Source organism: Oncorhynchus masou, chromosome 31, assembly GCF_036934945.1.
Source record: "Oncorhynchus masou masou isolate Uvic2021 chromosome 31, UVic_Omas_1.1, whole genome shotgun sequence".
NCBI lineage: Eukaryota > Metazoa > Chordata > Actinopteri > Salmoniformes > Salmonidae > Oncorhynchus > Oncorhynchus masou.
In genome coordinates, this window is record NC_088242.1 from 71,178,943 (window position 1) to 71,194,603 (window position 15,661).

Here is a 15,661-nt window from a genome sequence, read left to right on the forward strand (position 1 = left end):
TTGTCTCTTCGTGTGCAGGTATGTCTTTTATTTGATCAGAATTATGTTCTGTATCATTTTACTTGTATGGTGTGCTGTTGTGCATTGAATGTGTGCACGCAGCACCTGTTATTTCCTTTTGGCGCTCTTTTGCCTGACTTTCGGCTAGCAAGGCGCCTGAGAGCTAGGACTGCACCAAGGGTTAACATAATGTGTGTTGTCTCTGTGTGCAGGGCAAATAAAAATAATTCCACTAGCAGACCTTCAGTTGTGGCAGCATCCTAATTAAAAGTACACAACGCAGAACGAACCACGCTACATCTACATGACGTGTACGTGTCACGTGACATGAACATGTCGGCAATTTGAAGACTTAGAAAAAAACAAGGAAGACCTTAGGGGACTTCGTGAAGGGTATCTGTAGCTTCGGGAGGCTTAATTCTGGCACTTATCACCCCCCATACAAACGAATCGGGAGGACGTGGTACGTCCTTTATATATTTAATTTACTCACTGATCCATATATTTGTATTATGATACAAACACTGCTAGCACAGATAGAACAACGAGTTAGTTATAAAAAATATTTGCTGCTAAAATGAGTTGAGGTTGCAACATCGGGTCACATGACCTCCAACTGGTTGGTTTTTGTGGTGCTGGCGCTCCGGTGTGTGGGAGTCAGAATCTACTCCAGTCAGGCATGGATTACAAACGCAGGGGTATATAGCCAGCCATTTTGCAAATACGTTTTTACCATAATAATAGACAATACCTGTTTTAAACATGGGGCAGTGTGGTATCACATCATCCAAGACGGTGCTGGTTTTTCTGAACTTAATTTTTTGGGTAAGTCAAAATGACATCTTGTCGTTTGGGAATGAATGCGCAACATCCCTTCCTCAACCATAATACGCAGCAAATTTGCAAGCAACCTGCTAGCCATTCAAGGCAACCTCGGCCCATGTTTGTCTATTTGTAGCATCAATATAGTTAGCTAACGTTACTGTTTGAGAATATGGGCTATTATAATTCAATGTTCTTGCAGTCATGTTGTTGCTGCCCCTTTTAGATGTAACTGGTTGTCTGAACATTTCCTTTGCTTCTCTGTTATATTTCTGGTCTGGTTGCTTTGGCTACTGCGGCTAGAGGGAGTTAAATGCATGGCTTTTGTGCCCCATTTCTCCCAGGACGAAAGCCACTGCCTACCCTGCAGTCTACCCCTTTGAACCTTTTTAAAATGCCACTTCTCATACAATACTAGCCTGGTAGCCACCAGACAGTGCACCACTATCAAACAGGTAATATCTAACAATTCCACAACAAAACCTAACACACAGAATCTAGTAAAGGAATGGGATAAGAGTATATACAGTTGAGGTTGGAAGTTTACATACACATTAACCAAATACATCACAATCTCTGGGAATTTTTACTAGGATTAAATGCCAGTCTTCGGTCAGTTGGCATCACCACTTTATTTTAATGTCAAATGTCAGAATAATAATACGTGATTTATTTAAGCTTTTATATCTTTCATCACATTTCCAGTGGTTCATAAGTTTACATACACTAAATTAGTATTTGGTAACATTGCCTTTAAATTGTTTAACTTGGGTCAAACGTTTCGGCTAGCCTTCCACAAGCTTCCCACGATAAGTTGGGTGAATTTTGGCCCATTCCTCCTGACAGAGCTGGTGTAAAGGAGTCAGGTTTGTAGGCCTCCTTGCTCGCACACGCCTTTTCAGTTCTGCCCACAAATGTTCTATAGGACTGAGGTCAGGGCTTTGTGATGGCCACACCAATACCTTGACTTTGTTGTTCTTAAGCCATTTTGACACAACTTTGGAAGAATGCTTGGGGTCATTATCCATTTGGAAGACTCATTTGCGACCAAGCTTTAACTTCCTGACTGATGTCTTGAGATGTTGCTTCAATATATCCACATAATTTTCCTACCTCATGAAGCCATCTATTTTGTGAAGTGCACCAGTCCCTCCTGCAGCAAAGCATCCCCACAACATGATGCTGCCACCTGCATGCTTCACGGTTAGGATGTTTTTTTTTCGGCTTGCAAGCCACCCCGTTTATCTTCCAAACATAACGATGGTCGTTATGGCCGAACAATTCTATTTGTTTCATCAGACCAGAGGACATTTCTCCAAAAAGTGTGCAGTTGCAAACCGTAGACTGTATTTTTTTATGGCGGTTTTGGAGCAGTGGCTTCTTCCTTACTGAGCGGCCTTTCAGGTTATGTCGATATAGGACTCGTTTTACTGTGGTTATAGATAATTTTGTACCTGTTTCCTCCAGCATCTTCACAAAGTCCTTTTGATGTTGTTTTGGGATTGATTTGCACTTTTTGCACCAAAGTACGTTCATCTCTAGGAGACAACTTGTCTTCTTCCTGAGCGGTATGATGGCTGCGTGATCCCATGGTGTTTATACTTGCATACTATTGTTTGTACAGATGAACGTTGTACCTTCAGGCGTTTGGAAATTGCTCACAAGGTTGAACCAGACTTGTGGAGGTCTACAATTTATTTTCTGATGTCTTGGCTGATTTTTTTTAGATTTTCCCATGATGTCAAGCAAAGAGGCACTGAGTTTGAAGGTAGGCCTTGAAATACATCCACAGGTACATCTCCAATTGATTCAAATGATGTCAGTTAGCATATCAGAAGCTTCTAAAGCCATGACGTAATTTTCTGGAATTTTCCAAGCTGTTTAAAGGCACAGTCAACTTAGTGTATGTTAATTTCTGACCCACTGGAATTGTGATACAGTGAAAGAATCTGTCTCTGAACAATTGTTGGAAATATTACTTGTCATGCACAAAGTAGATGTCCTAACCGACTTGCCAAAACTATAGTTTGTTAACAAGAACTTTGTGGAGTGGTTGAAAAACAAGCTTTAACCTTTTGCGTGTAGGGGGCAGTATTTTTGTTTTTGGCTATAAAACGTACCCATTTGAAACTGCCTATTTCTCAGCCCCAAAAACTAGAATATGCATATAATTGTCAGATAAGGATAGAAAACACTAAAGTTTCCAAAACTGTCAAAATAGTGTCTAAGTATAACAGAACTGATATTGCAGGCGAAACCCTGAGGAAAATCCAATCAGGAAGTGCCTCTTATTTTGAAACCCTTCTGTTCCTATGCATGTCTGTCCTCCATTTAAAGGGATATCAACCAGATTCCTTTTTTCTCTGGCTTCCCTAAGGTGTCAACAGTCTTTAGACATAGTTTCAGGCTTTTATTTTGAAAAATGAGCTTGAAAGATCACATTGCGTAAGTGGATAGGTGGGGGCTCTCTGAGTTTTTGCGCTACAAAGTAAAGCCTCCATTGTTCCTCCCGTTGTTATTGAAAAACCTACACACTCGGTTGATATATTATCGAATATATATTTTAAAAACTACCTGAGGAATGATTAGAAAAAACGTTTGACATGTTTCTGTGGACATTATGAAGACTATTTGGAATTTCCGTCTGCGTTGTCGTGACCGGTCTTTCCTGTGGATTTCTGAACATAACGCCACAAACAAATGGAGGTATTTTGGGTATAAAAATAATCTTTATGGAACAAAGGAACATTTGTTGTGTAACTGGGAGTCTCGTGAGTGAAAACATCCGAAGATCATCAAAGGTTAATTTGATTGCTTTTCTGATTTTGGTGACCAAGCTTCCTGATGCTAAGTGTACATAATGTTATGCTAGGCTATTGATAAACTTACACAAATGCTTGGATTGCTTTCGCTGTGAAGCATAATTTCGAAATCTGAGACGACAGGTGGATTAACAAAAGGCTAAGCTGTGTTTTGCAATATTGCACTTGTGATTTCATGAATATTAATATTTTTTTTGGTAATATTATTTGACTAAGGCGCTATGCTATTCAGCGGTTGCTGACAAATGATCCTGCGTCAGGGATGGGTAGCATCAAGAAGGTAATGAATCCAACCTAAGTGTATGTAAACTTCCGACTTCAACTATAAGTATAAAATATATAGATGAGCAGTGACCGAGCAGCTAAGATGCAATAGATAGTAAAGAATAGATACAGTTTTACATAATATACATATGAGATGAGTAATGCTTGTGTAGACATTTATTAAAGTAACACGTGTTCCATTCATTAAAATGGCCGATGATATCAAGTCTGTAGGTTAGCAGCTGCCGATCTGTGCCATTGGTGGCTGTTTTAACAATCTGATGGCTTTGAGATTGAAAAACAGCTTATCTCACTGTCCCAGCTTTGCACCTTCACAGTCTGTGTGCGTGGACCATTTCAGTTGTCGGTGATATGTACACAGAGGAACTTTAAAACTTTCCATCTTCTCCACTGCTGTCCTGTGGATAGGGGGTGCTCCCTTTGCTATTAATTGAGGTCCACGATCATCTTTTCTTTTCCTGATATTGAGTGTGAGGTTATTTTTCTGACACCACACTCTGAGGGCCCTCACTTCCTCCCTGTTTGCTGTCTCGTCGTTTTTGGTTATTAAGCCTACCGTTGTTGTGTTGTCTGCAAACGTGATGATTGAGTTGGAGGCGTGCATGGTCACGCAGTTGTGGGTGAACAGGGAGTACAGAAGGGGGCTGAGAACTCACCCTTGTGGGTCCCCAGTGTTGAGGTTCAGCAGAGTGGAGATGTTGTTTCCTACCTTCACCACCTGGGGGTGTCCCGTCAGGAAGTCCAGGACCCAGTTGCACAGAGGAGGGTCAAGATCTAGGGTCTCAAGCTTAATGAAGAGTTTGGAGGGTACTCTGGTGTTTAATGCTGAGCTGTAGTGAACAGCATTCTTACATTGGTCTTCCTCTTGTCCAGATGGGATAGGGTAGTGTGCAGTGTGATGGCGATTGCATTGTATGTTGACCTATTGGGTTGGTAAAAAAAAAAAAAATTGAAGTGGGTCTAGGGTGACAGGTAGGGTGGAGGTGATATGATCCTTGACTAGTCTCTCAAAGCACTTCATGATGACAGAAGTGAGTGCTACGGGGCGATAGTCATTTAGTTCAATTACCTTAGCTTTCATGGGAACAGGAACAATGGTGGCCATCTTGAAGCATGTGGGGACAGCAGGCTGGGATAGGGATTAGAGGTCAACCGATTAATCGGCATGGCTGATTAATTAGGGCCGATTTTTAAAGTTTTGATAAGTCGGTAGTCTACCTTTTTGGATGCCGATTACATTGCAATCCACGATGAAACTGTGTGGCAGGCCTACCACCTGTTACGTGAGTGAGCCTGCCATGCGAGTGCAGCGTCAAAAGGAGACAAGGTAAGTTGCTAGCTAGCATTAAACTTATCTTATAAAAAACAATCAATCTTCACATAATCACTAGATAACTAACTACACATGGTTGATGATATTACTAGGTTAACTAGCTTGTCCTGCGTTGCATATAATCAATGCGGTGCCTGTTAATTTATCAACGAATCGCAGCTTACTTCAACTTCGCCAAATGGGTGATGATTTAACAAAAACACATTGCCGAAAAAAAGCACAATCTTTGCACAAATGTACCTAACCATAGATGTTAATGCCCTTCTTAAAATCAATACCCAGAAGTATATATTTTTATACCTGCATATTTAGTTAAAATAAATTAATGTTAGCAGGCAATATTAACTAGGGAAATTGTCACTGCTCTTGCGTTCAGTGCAAGCAGAGTGAACTAATTTGCCAGAATTTTACATAATTATAACATAACATTGAAGGTGGTGCAATGTAACAGCAATATTTAGACTTAGGGTTGCCACCCGTTTTTATAAAATACGTAACAGTTCCGTAATTCACTGTTTTTTGAAATTATAGTTTCTGGATTTGACTAATGAACAAAGGCTTGTATTTCTGTGTGTTTATTACATTTATAATTAAGTATATTATTTGATCGAGCAGTCTGACTGAGAGGTGGTAGGCAGCAGCAGGCTCGTAAGCATTCATTCAAACAGCACCTCACTGCGTTTGCCAGCAGCTCTTAGCAATGCTTGAAGCACAGCGCTGTTTATGACTTCATGCCTATCAACTCCCGAGATTAGGCTGGCAATACTAAAATGCCTATAAAAACATCCAAAAGTCAGGTATATGAAATAGTAAACACGTCAAAATTCCTATAATAACTACATCCTAAAACGTCCTAACTGGGAATATTGAACCACCAGTTTTCATGTGTTCTCATGTTCTGAGCAAGGAATTTAAACGTTAGCTTTTTTACATGGCACATATTTTACTTTAATCTCCAACACTGTTTTTGCATTATTTAAACATGTTTCATTTATTTGAGACTAAATAGATTTGGTTTATGTATTATATTAAGTTAAAATTAAAGTGTTCATTGTTCATTCAGTATTGTTGTAATTGTCATAGATTAAAATCGGCTGATTTCTATAATATGTATCTGCTTTTTATTGGTCCTCCAATAAACGGTATCAGCGTTGAAAAATAATAATCGGTCGACCTCTAATAGGGATTGATTGAATATGTCCGTAAACACACCAGCCAGCTGGTCTACGCATGCTCTGAGGACGCAGCTAGGGATGCCGTCTGGGCCATCAGCCTTGCGATGGTTAACACATTTTAAATGTTTTACTCACGTAGGTCACGGAGAAGGAGCGGGCCGCGTCGGTGGCACTGTATTGTCCAAAAGCGTGTAAAGAAGTTGTTTAATTTGTCTGGAAGCAAGACGTTGATGTCTGCGATGGGGCTGGTTTTCCTTTTGTAATCCTTGATTGTCTGTAGACCCTGCCACATACGTATTGTGTTTGAGCCGTTGAATTGCGACTCCACTTTGTCTCTATACTGACATTTTACATGCTGACCAAACCGGACACATCGCGTGCGCGAGCGTCTCAAAATACATTTAGAAATCCATGTTATTCAATTATTGCACCCACACTGCTTGTGCGCGCCAACGAGCATCTGTGTTGCCAAGGGCTAAAATAGAACTCCTTTCTATTTTTGACGCAGATCGCGCTGCAAGTCCTGCCTCTCCTATCTCCTCATTGGTTTATAGAAGCAAGTACCCACGTGCCATCTCCTCACTGGTTATACCCACGTGGGTGATTGAAAGATTAAATGTTTTGCTGGTTGTTGTGGTAATACTATGAAAGTGTAGATGCCAATCACCGTATATAAGTTCAAATATGAAAAAGCCTGGAAGGAGGAGAGATGACTAGAAACGATTTGGTTGGCCGTTTTATGTGTGGATTAATTGTCGGAGTAGTGGGCCTTGTGCATTTCAGGTAAAATAACAACTCAATGTTTATATCCCAGGATAAATTAGCTAGCAACAGCAAGCTAGCTGATTAGGACAAATTAGCTAGCAAGCTAACTAGCTAAATTACCATACATGTTTAATGCTTTTCGACCTGTCCTCAAATTAATGTCATTGGTTCAGAGTTTGTTTTGATATTTTAACCTGCATGTCATGATCACGTTTGGAGTAGGGGGACAAAGTAAATGTATGCACGATAGCACATGATGGCGCACGCTCGCAGCCGGTTTGGGTTCCGTGTTAGCTTATTTGATTGCCTTACGGAGGGAATAACTACACTTTGTGTTCGGCCATATTTCCAGTTACCACCGCATTTAATCATGGCAAGGCATGTGCTTTCAGTTTTGCTCGAAAGCTGCCATCAGTCCACGGTTTCTGGTTAGGGAAGGTTTTAATTGTCACAGTGGGTACAACATCTCCTATACACTTCCTTCTAAACTCGCTCACAGGATCAGCGTTTACGTCAATGTTATTATCTGAGGCTACCCGGGAACATATCCCCAGTCCATGTGATCGAAGCAATCTTGAAGCGTGGAATCCGATTGGTCAGACCAGCGTTGGATTGACCAAAGCACGGGTGCTTCCTGTTTTAGTTTCTGCCTATAGGGGGGGAGCAACAAGATGGAGTCATGGTCAGATTTGCCAAAAGGAGTGCTGGGGAGGGTCTTGTATGCATCGCGGAAGTTAGAGTAGTAATGGTCGAGCGTGTTACTCGCTCCTGTACAGCAATCGATATGCTGATAGAATTTAGGTAGCCTTGTTCACAAATTAGCTTTGTTAAAATCCCCAGCTACAATAAATGCAGCCTCAGGATTAGAGGTCGACTGATTAATCGGAATGGCCGATTTCAAGTTTTCATAATAATCGGTATTTTTGGGCACCGATTAAAAAAAATATATATATCTTTATTTAACTTGGCAAGTCAGTTAAGAACAAATTCTTCTTTACAACGACCGCCTACATCGGCCAGACCCGGACAACGCTTGGCCAATTATTCGCCTCCCTATGGGACTCCCAATCACAGCCGGTTGTGATACAGCCTGGATTCGAACCAGGGTGTCTGTAGTGACACCTCTAGCACTGAGATGCAGTGCCTTAGACCGCTGTGCCACTCAGGAGATACCTTTAGCACAGGTGTTTAAACTGAGTCAGGGTCTCAACTTACAAGTTCAAATAGTAGAATACACAAGGTGCAATTTAGAAATGTAGTTGTCCATCAGCAGTTTCTCTCTGTCAGTCAATTATCCCCAGTCAGCTAACATTTTTTTAGATAGCTGTACACTAAACTAACAATCTAAACTTGTAACTATGGTCTAAATACTGATTTTGTTAGTCAGTCTCACTCAGATTTCATATAAAAAACTGCAAAAATACCTATAAACCTTATGCCAATGTGTAGAATTGCAGAAAATTTGCTGTTACACAGCAAATTGTCCTCTCTGCAAAATGAGTAGACTTGCATGAAATTTGTTATCAAGTGCAAAATCTCCTCTCTGCCCCATGGCAAAATGTGTACAATTACAGCAAAGAACTTTCTTTTAAAACTGCAACACTTTCTCTACACCATGGCAAAATGTGTAGAATTGCACGAAACTAACAGCATTTCTCTCCACTGTCAAGAGGGGAGGGCACTAAAAGGTTTACTCTCAATGTGGAGGGGTTGTGGATGTGAGTACTCAGACCCGTGAGCATCTGAGGCACCTCATGATGAGTTGCCCATCCCTGCTTTATTCATGAAGGTGTCTTCTGGGGGAGTTTTGTTAAGAGCTCTGATGCACTTTCTGAAAGTTATCACGCATTGCTTGCGGTACAGTTTTAGAAACGTAAGGACCAATTTTTCATCAGTGAGAAATCATTTTCAAAAAACCAAAGGTTAAACACACCTTTTTTGGGGGATAGTGTTCACACACGGCCATATCTACACATTACAGCGCTTGTTTACGGAAGATAAAGGTGATCACTAGTGAGCTCAAACACCTGTGTGTAAGCGAACTGGGAAGTAAGTGTAGTTTGTCGGCTGGAGGCACACAACCGTATGTGCAAACCTGCTGAGGTAAGTATATATTTTTTATTTGAACGATTATTTCTTGCTGATATACATATACATGTTTCTAAACCTGTATCACAAGCAAGGATTATTGACTTTTCTAAACATTAAGCGGTGCTTGTAGCAGAGAACACTTAGGATAAGGCAGAATGCCCTGTTAATGCCTTGGGTTTTCATATCCTCTCAGGGACCATCAGACTCAGAGGCTGTACTCATTCAAACATTTTATTTCATTTGGGTTTTTGTGGTATTAATACTATTTCTCCCCCCCCCCCACCCATCATACAGGCAGCAGCAGGGATTTTGTGCTATGTTGGAGCCTACGTGTTCATCACGTATGATGACTACGACCACTTCTTTGAAGATGTGTACACCCTTATCCCTGCTGTGACCATAATTGCAGTAGGAGGCCTCCTTTTCATCATCGGTCTTATTGGATGTTGTGCCACAATACGAGAAAGCCGCTATGGGCTTGCAGCGGTCAGTGAATGTTTTCTTAACACCTACTACTACAGCGTTCAACCTGGGCTCAGATATCATATCCCTCTGTGTTCCTGTTGTCCAGATAACTGATTACTAAATGCATAGCCCAGTTCAGGCTACAGAGATAAGAGTTCATATTGTTTTGTATTATGTTGGATAATCCTTCATTACAGTTTAATGATTTAAATGTGCCTCATGAATGCCAAGCACCCATTTTATTTTCAGGAGTTTCTTTTATGTTTAATTATTCCTCTTCTCCCCACAGTTTGTCGTACTTCTCCTGCTGGTGTTTGTGACGGAAGTGCTTGTGGTGGTTTTTGGTTATATTTACAGGTCAAAGGTGTGTAAAACCCTATTCTCATGGGACTAGTTTTACTGGGAGAGATGGGGTTTTGTAATTATGTGTACGAGCACAAATCACCATATCCATTATTTAAGTCCCCCATCCGACTCTACCATGTTGGTAATTTTTACATAACAGGAGAGTAATAATTCCTAAAACCTACTGTTTTTCAACAAACTCCAAGGTCCTCTGAAAATACTAGTCACGTGTGAATCGACATCCCTGTGTTTTGAGAGAAATGTCTTGAGTTTGACAGGTGTTGCTCGTGGTTTGAGCAAGAAAACAATAACTGATTAGATAAATAAAATTCTGCGCATTGCCGATTTATATTTAGGACCTACTGTATCAACTTTCACAGTGAATGCTTTTGTTTATATGTTTTGTGCCAAAGTATTGAACATCACCAAATGTCTCAGCAAAAAAAATATTGCTCCTATTTAATGCAACCCTTGCTGTTAATAGATGACAAAGCAGCATTATAACTGAGCAAACTTTTGGCAATGACAAGGTTACTTTCTCATCCATAGCCTAAAAGTGCATCTCAAGTGTGTGCTGTTTAGCTCCCATCTACGGCAGCTCTATAAAGTAATGATTATGATCACACTTCCTCAATTTAAATATTGTGGCGACATTGATACCAAAAAATATTTGGTAGCCAAACTCTAGTTATCAGTGTAGCCTGTTATCACCTGTACATGTTGGCATATATTCAAGCCTAGACTAAAAACCTCCAGAATTAAAGAATTACAGGCTTCTGTTTGGAAAAAACAAATCCTGTCTGATTCTTCCTCTGGAATAACGGATATTCTGGCGTAATAATTACATAACCAACATTCTCTAGTAAAACTAATTCCATGTGAATAGGGCTTAAGTACATATAAATCAAGCTTACAGTGCGTTTGTGCAATAAAGATTTTGTTCAGGAAACCAATTCTTTAGATATGTTCCCAATGGGGAACGAAAATTCTATCAGCCACAATATTACAGCTGTGGCTGCATTGTGTGTCTCTACCTTCTTGCCCTTTGTGCTGTTGTCTGTGCCCAATAATGTTAGTGCCATGTTTTGTTCTGCTACCATGTTGTATTGCTACCTTGCTGTGTTGCTGCCTTGCTATGTTGTTATCCTAGGTTTGTCTTTATGTTGTGTTGTCTCTCTTGTTGTGATGTGTGTTTTGTCCTATATTGTATTTATTTATTTTTTATCCCAGGCTCCTGTCCCCGCAGGAGACCTTTTGCCTTTTGGTAGGCCTTCATTGTAAATAAGAATTTGTTCTTAACTGACTTGCCTAGTTAAAGGTTAAATGCAAAAATGACATTTTAAAAATTACCCATTTTCTCCATGGAAAACATGGTAGCCACTATGTATTTTTCTATTCAGACTACATGTTTGGAGATTTGCTTTCCCTTGACTGGAAAAGTGCTATCCAAAGTAAAGTGATTGGATATAGTGATATTCATTAGAAAAGCATTGAGTTTGTGTAAGATGGACCTATTAAGCACAGTTACCTGTTTGTTTACAGGTTGAAGATGAGGTCAATCGCTCCATCCAGAAGGTGTACAATGAGTACAATGGCACCAACACAGATGCTCCGAGCCGTGCAATTGACTACGTGCAAAGACAGGTGTTGGCATGGAACTTGAGCAATTCATGTTTTGTGTAACAGTTTTAAAGTAATTTAAAGCTGTATTGAATTGACCTCGTATTGACATCACCATTTGTCATGCCTGCAGCTTCACTGTTGTGGGATTCACAATTACTCTGACTGGAGGAACACACGCTGGTTTAATGAGTCTCGAAACAACAGTGTACCAGTGAGCTGCTGCAAACCTAACGTCAGCAACTGTACAGGCTCTCTAGCCCATCCTGGAGACCTCTATCCAGAGGTAAGAGATCCAAAACGTACCTATGCTTTTCTTGCATGCATAATATACAAATTGATTCTCTTACACAATGTATTGTTTGTGTGTCTTCAGGGTTGTGAAGCCCTTGTTGTGAAGAAACTAAAGGAGATTATTATGTATGTCATCTGGGCTGCACTGACGTTCGCTGCAATTCAGGTAAAATAACTTCCATTAGCTCTCTTTCATTCAACTAATGGGGGGATGCTTGTGCCCATGGAAGCTTCTCAGCCAAGGCAGAGAAAATAGGATTCTGCTCTATTTTACAAGCGGTGCCGGAGTTGTTGACCAATCACAGTAGAAAACGTTGCCTACATGGTTATACGTCAGCACGTACGTCCAACAGTAGGACCAGCTAATTTGCCCACTCCAGCTAGCTGGCTAACTATCAGTTTACAGAATCACATTTAACAACAAAAAACATTGTTTTGGCGCGTTCGCATATTTCCATTAAATAATGCCTACTTTGAAGTGCGTGTGTGCAATAACTCATTTTGCCTTTGCTTGCCTTCTAAGCAACGTTTTTTTTTTTTTTTACTTCGGTAAAGTCTACAAAACTTTATCCACTCTGTTCGTAACAGATTCTAGTTTTGGGAACAGAACTGTATTGAGATCAAATGTTTAGTCGATGAGAAAATTTGCAGAATGTCGGCCAAAATCCATCTTCTCCCACTGCCGGCCACTGGGCTTCCTCTCTCTACCATATTTGGTTGTGGAAACGCCATGCTTCACATGTATACATCCGGTGAAATATCTGTCTTATTGTTCTATTTGTGCTGTTGCCCTAGTGTGTGAAGGCACTAGCCGCTTTGACTAGAGGGACAAGTGGGATACTCTGCGGGGTACTCAGCTATTTTCCGCTGGCTATCTGAAAAGCACTTATGGTATGAGTCATGAAATTATTCAGAATGGAGGCTGATTGGGCCTGGGGTATGCCCGTATTATGTTAACCCCCTTGCCACACACCAGCAAGCCTGGGTCTCAAGGAACAGGGACTGGGCACAGATGGGACTGTTACATTTTTCATAGACGGGTTGGTTGTTTAGTAACAAAACTGACGCGTGTGCAACTATGGGGCAAATCAGACTGGGTTGGCTTAGATTGCTGTCAACGGGGAAACTATATTTAATCTCCAATGATTATTAAATACATTTGCACAATGAGCACTTGTCTCTCAAATACATTGTTGCAAATGTCTGGTTAGCTAGCAAGCTAATTTTTGCCATAGACATGAAATCAGTCAACACCTCAAAACAAGACATGGTATCAAGAACAAGATGGAACTAGCTGAAATGAGTCACTTATGATTCCCCACATGGCAGTTTCTTGTCATTGTTGGTAGGCTATCTGGTCAACTAGAATCAAAACAACTCATGGACTTCTGTCCCGTTGAAGCATGCTCATCATTTTCGTGACATTGTCAGCTAACCCATCAATAGGGACAGGTGAAAATCTAGAAATTCAAGGTGATCTCAAACTAGGCTAAATAAAGGCTTAAGACAAAATGGTGTACCTCAGCTAATTTATCTTCACTTGATAGATATATTAGTTACTTTGATTTGTTAAAAATGTGCATAATTAGATTCTAGAATCTTTGGGAAATTGAGTCGGTGGATTGAGACGGCATGTTATTTGTTAGATTTACCCCTTTTTCATTCCGTTCATTTGACTACAATGAGGGGGCAGCTACATGAGGGAAAGCTGCGTTAAAGCTCTGTCATTCATCACTTGATTTGTTTTTCTCATTGAAATTACTGGACATCAGAAGGTCATAGTCTACATTTAAATGGATGTTTATCAATGTCCTGTAGTTTCTTCCTTTTATAATGTCACCTCTGCATTTCATTATTAGATTATCTTATTCTATGGGCTGGTGAGGCATCTGTGTGCATGTGAATCTGCTGGTTTGCAGTAATTCTCAAGGCTTTTGACCCAGATGCTTCTCTGTTTGCTGCTGACGTAGTTTTGTGTCCCTGCTCAGCCTTTCCTGGGAGACTAGGTAGCATAGCGTCCAGGTCAGAGGTTGACAGGCGGCCTCGTCAGGAAGGTATGGATGGATGACACTACATTTCAACCCCTGCTGTTTTCCTCTCCTAGGTATTTGGGATGCTGTGTGCCTTTGTTGTGCTGTGCCGGAGGAGCCGTGACCCTGCCTATGAACTTCTCATGACGGGGGGAACCTACGCATAAGGACCCTACACTCTCACACCACACCACACACACACACACCTAGGCTTGTGGCTTTGTCAGTGGCGAGTGGTTCACTGGCTTGCCCAAGTTCAGGTCTCTACTGTAAGCTGAAAATCTCCTCACACACACAGTGGCTCATACTCCACAATGGTGAAAAACCTATTTATTTACATGCTATGTAAGTTGATGTTTTGTTTTAGGTGTCTTATTAAAAATGCTACAAGCCAAATTCTAAAATGGTGATTTAAACACGTTTTTTGTTTAATTTGTTGCTCTGACTACTTACCCCTTTGTTTGAGGTAGACAAGGATGTGAATGATGGACCTACTGTACGGAATATGTGGACTGAATACTTTCCTCATGTCTGTTTGCACTGTGTATGGCCTTGGAATATTTTATAACGATTTAAATCTATCATGTAAATAACTGAGTTGAAGATTCCCTTGTATGAGGTTGCCTTGTGCTACTGCTTTGTTTGTGTCCAGACCTCACCCTTCACCAGCACCATTCTGTTTTTTGATAAGAAGCAGTAGAACTATAGACCGTAGATTAATTACAGGCACTGGATCGACCCACCAGGAATGAGCAGTAACCAAAGTGCAGTCAATTAACTGATCTGCTTTTTAAGAATGTGGGCATTTGATTCGGTGCATAAAACAGGCTTATTTAGGAATAATCCACATGCATTGTTACTGAGCTTTTGTTGTACTTTGTGTGGAGTTGAGCACACTATGTAGGCCTAGTTTTAAAATAGATTTTAGCCATGTACAGAAACGTAAACCAGAGATGAATGTAAATAGAATGGGGTAAAACTAACAAGGAAATAAACTGTGTATATTCCATCCAGAATATTGTCTGTATTTTTATTTGTTTCTCTATCCCAAAAATATGCTCAAGTTTCTCTGCACATTAGAGCTGTGTGGTTTTCTCCACAAAGTTTCAACCATTTCTAACATGTAGCTAATGCCTCATGTTTCCTGGTCTAAGGGTTGATTTCTCTTCCAAGCCTTTATGCACTCTTGGTCAAAAGGGGTGTTCCGTCATGCTGACAAGCTCTCTGACCTCATTCAAGGCATGGCTACTTAATGTGCAAAGGATATCAAAAACTATTATCTCATTAGAAAACTAAAATCACATTCTTACCTTAACACATGCCTTCATCACTTGTCATATGCTCAATGTATCAGATGAAACATACCTGTAATAGCAATACTTTCCGAGTTACAGTATTTCCTCGGTAAGAGTTTTAATGACATCACAAAATCATCAACCATATGACATTAGTTTTCCATATCTCCCCACTAACCATTCCCCACATTCGTTATGTTAGAATTATTGTTCCATTATTCACTTTCTGAATGTTAGTCTCTGGAGACAAAGGGGCATTCCTTTAGCCAATGTAACAGTATAATTTTAAACTGTCCCCTCGCCCATACCCGGGCGCGAA

At 40.5% G+C, this 15,661-nt stretch overlaps 1 protein-coding gene across 2 annotated transcripts; it reads left to right on the plus strand.

Annotated features, from left to right (window-relative positions):
- The first annotated feature begins 522 nt into the window (after window positions 1–522).
- On the plus strand, window positions 523–15,063 carry LOC135524379 (tetraspanin-3-like). 2 transcript variants are annotated; one of them, XM_064951851.1, is made up of 7 exons: window positions 523–825; window positions 9,588–9,779; window positions 10,048–10,122; window positions 11,646–11,747; window positions 11,857–12,009; window positions 12,100–12,183; window positions 14,122–15,063. In XM_064951851.1, the coding sequence occupies exons 1-7, from the start codon at window positions 763–765 to the stop codon at window positions 14,212–14,214; spliced, it is 762 nt and encodes a 253-aa protein (XP_064807923.1). In that variant the 5' UTR covers window positions 523–762; the 3' UTR covers window positions 14,215–15,063. The 2 variants fall into 2 exon arrangements, with proteins under 2 accessions (XP_064807923.1, XP_064807924.1); XM_064951852.1 differs by lacking the exon at window positions 523–825 and adding an exon at window positions 6,296–9,305.
- The last annotated feature ends 598 nt before the right edge of the window (window positions 15,064–15,661 follow it).

What these genes read in the sequence shown, in the direction of transcription:
- LOC135524379 (XM_064951851.1), top strand. Translation starts at nt 763, where the DNA reads ATGGGGCAGTGTGGTATCACATCATCCAAGACGGTGCTGGTTTTTCTG. An exon ending in GCCGCTATGGGCTTGCAGCG is followed by an intron (nt 9,780 to 10,047) that starts GTCAGTGAATGT and finishes TTCTCCCCACAG; the next exon opens with TTTGTCGTACTTCTCCTGCT. An exon ending in TTGACTACGTGCAAAGACAG is followed by an intron (nt 11,748 to 11,856) that starts GTGTTGGCATGG and finishes TCATGCCTGCAG; the next exon opens with CTTCACTGTTGTGGGATTCA.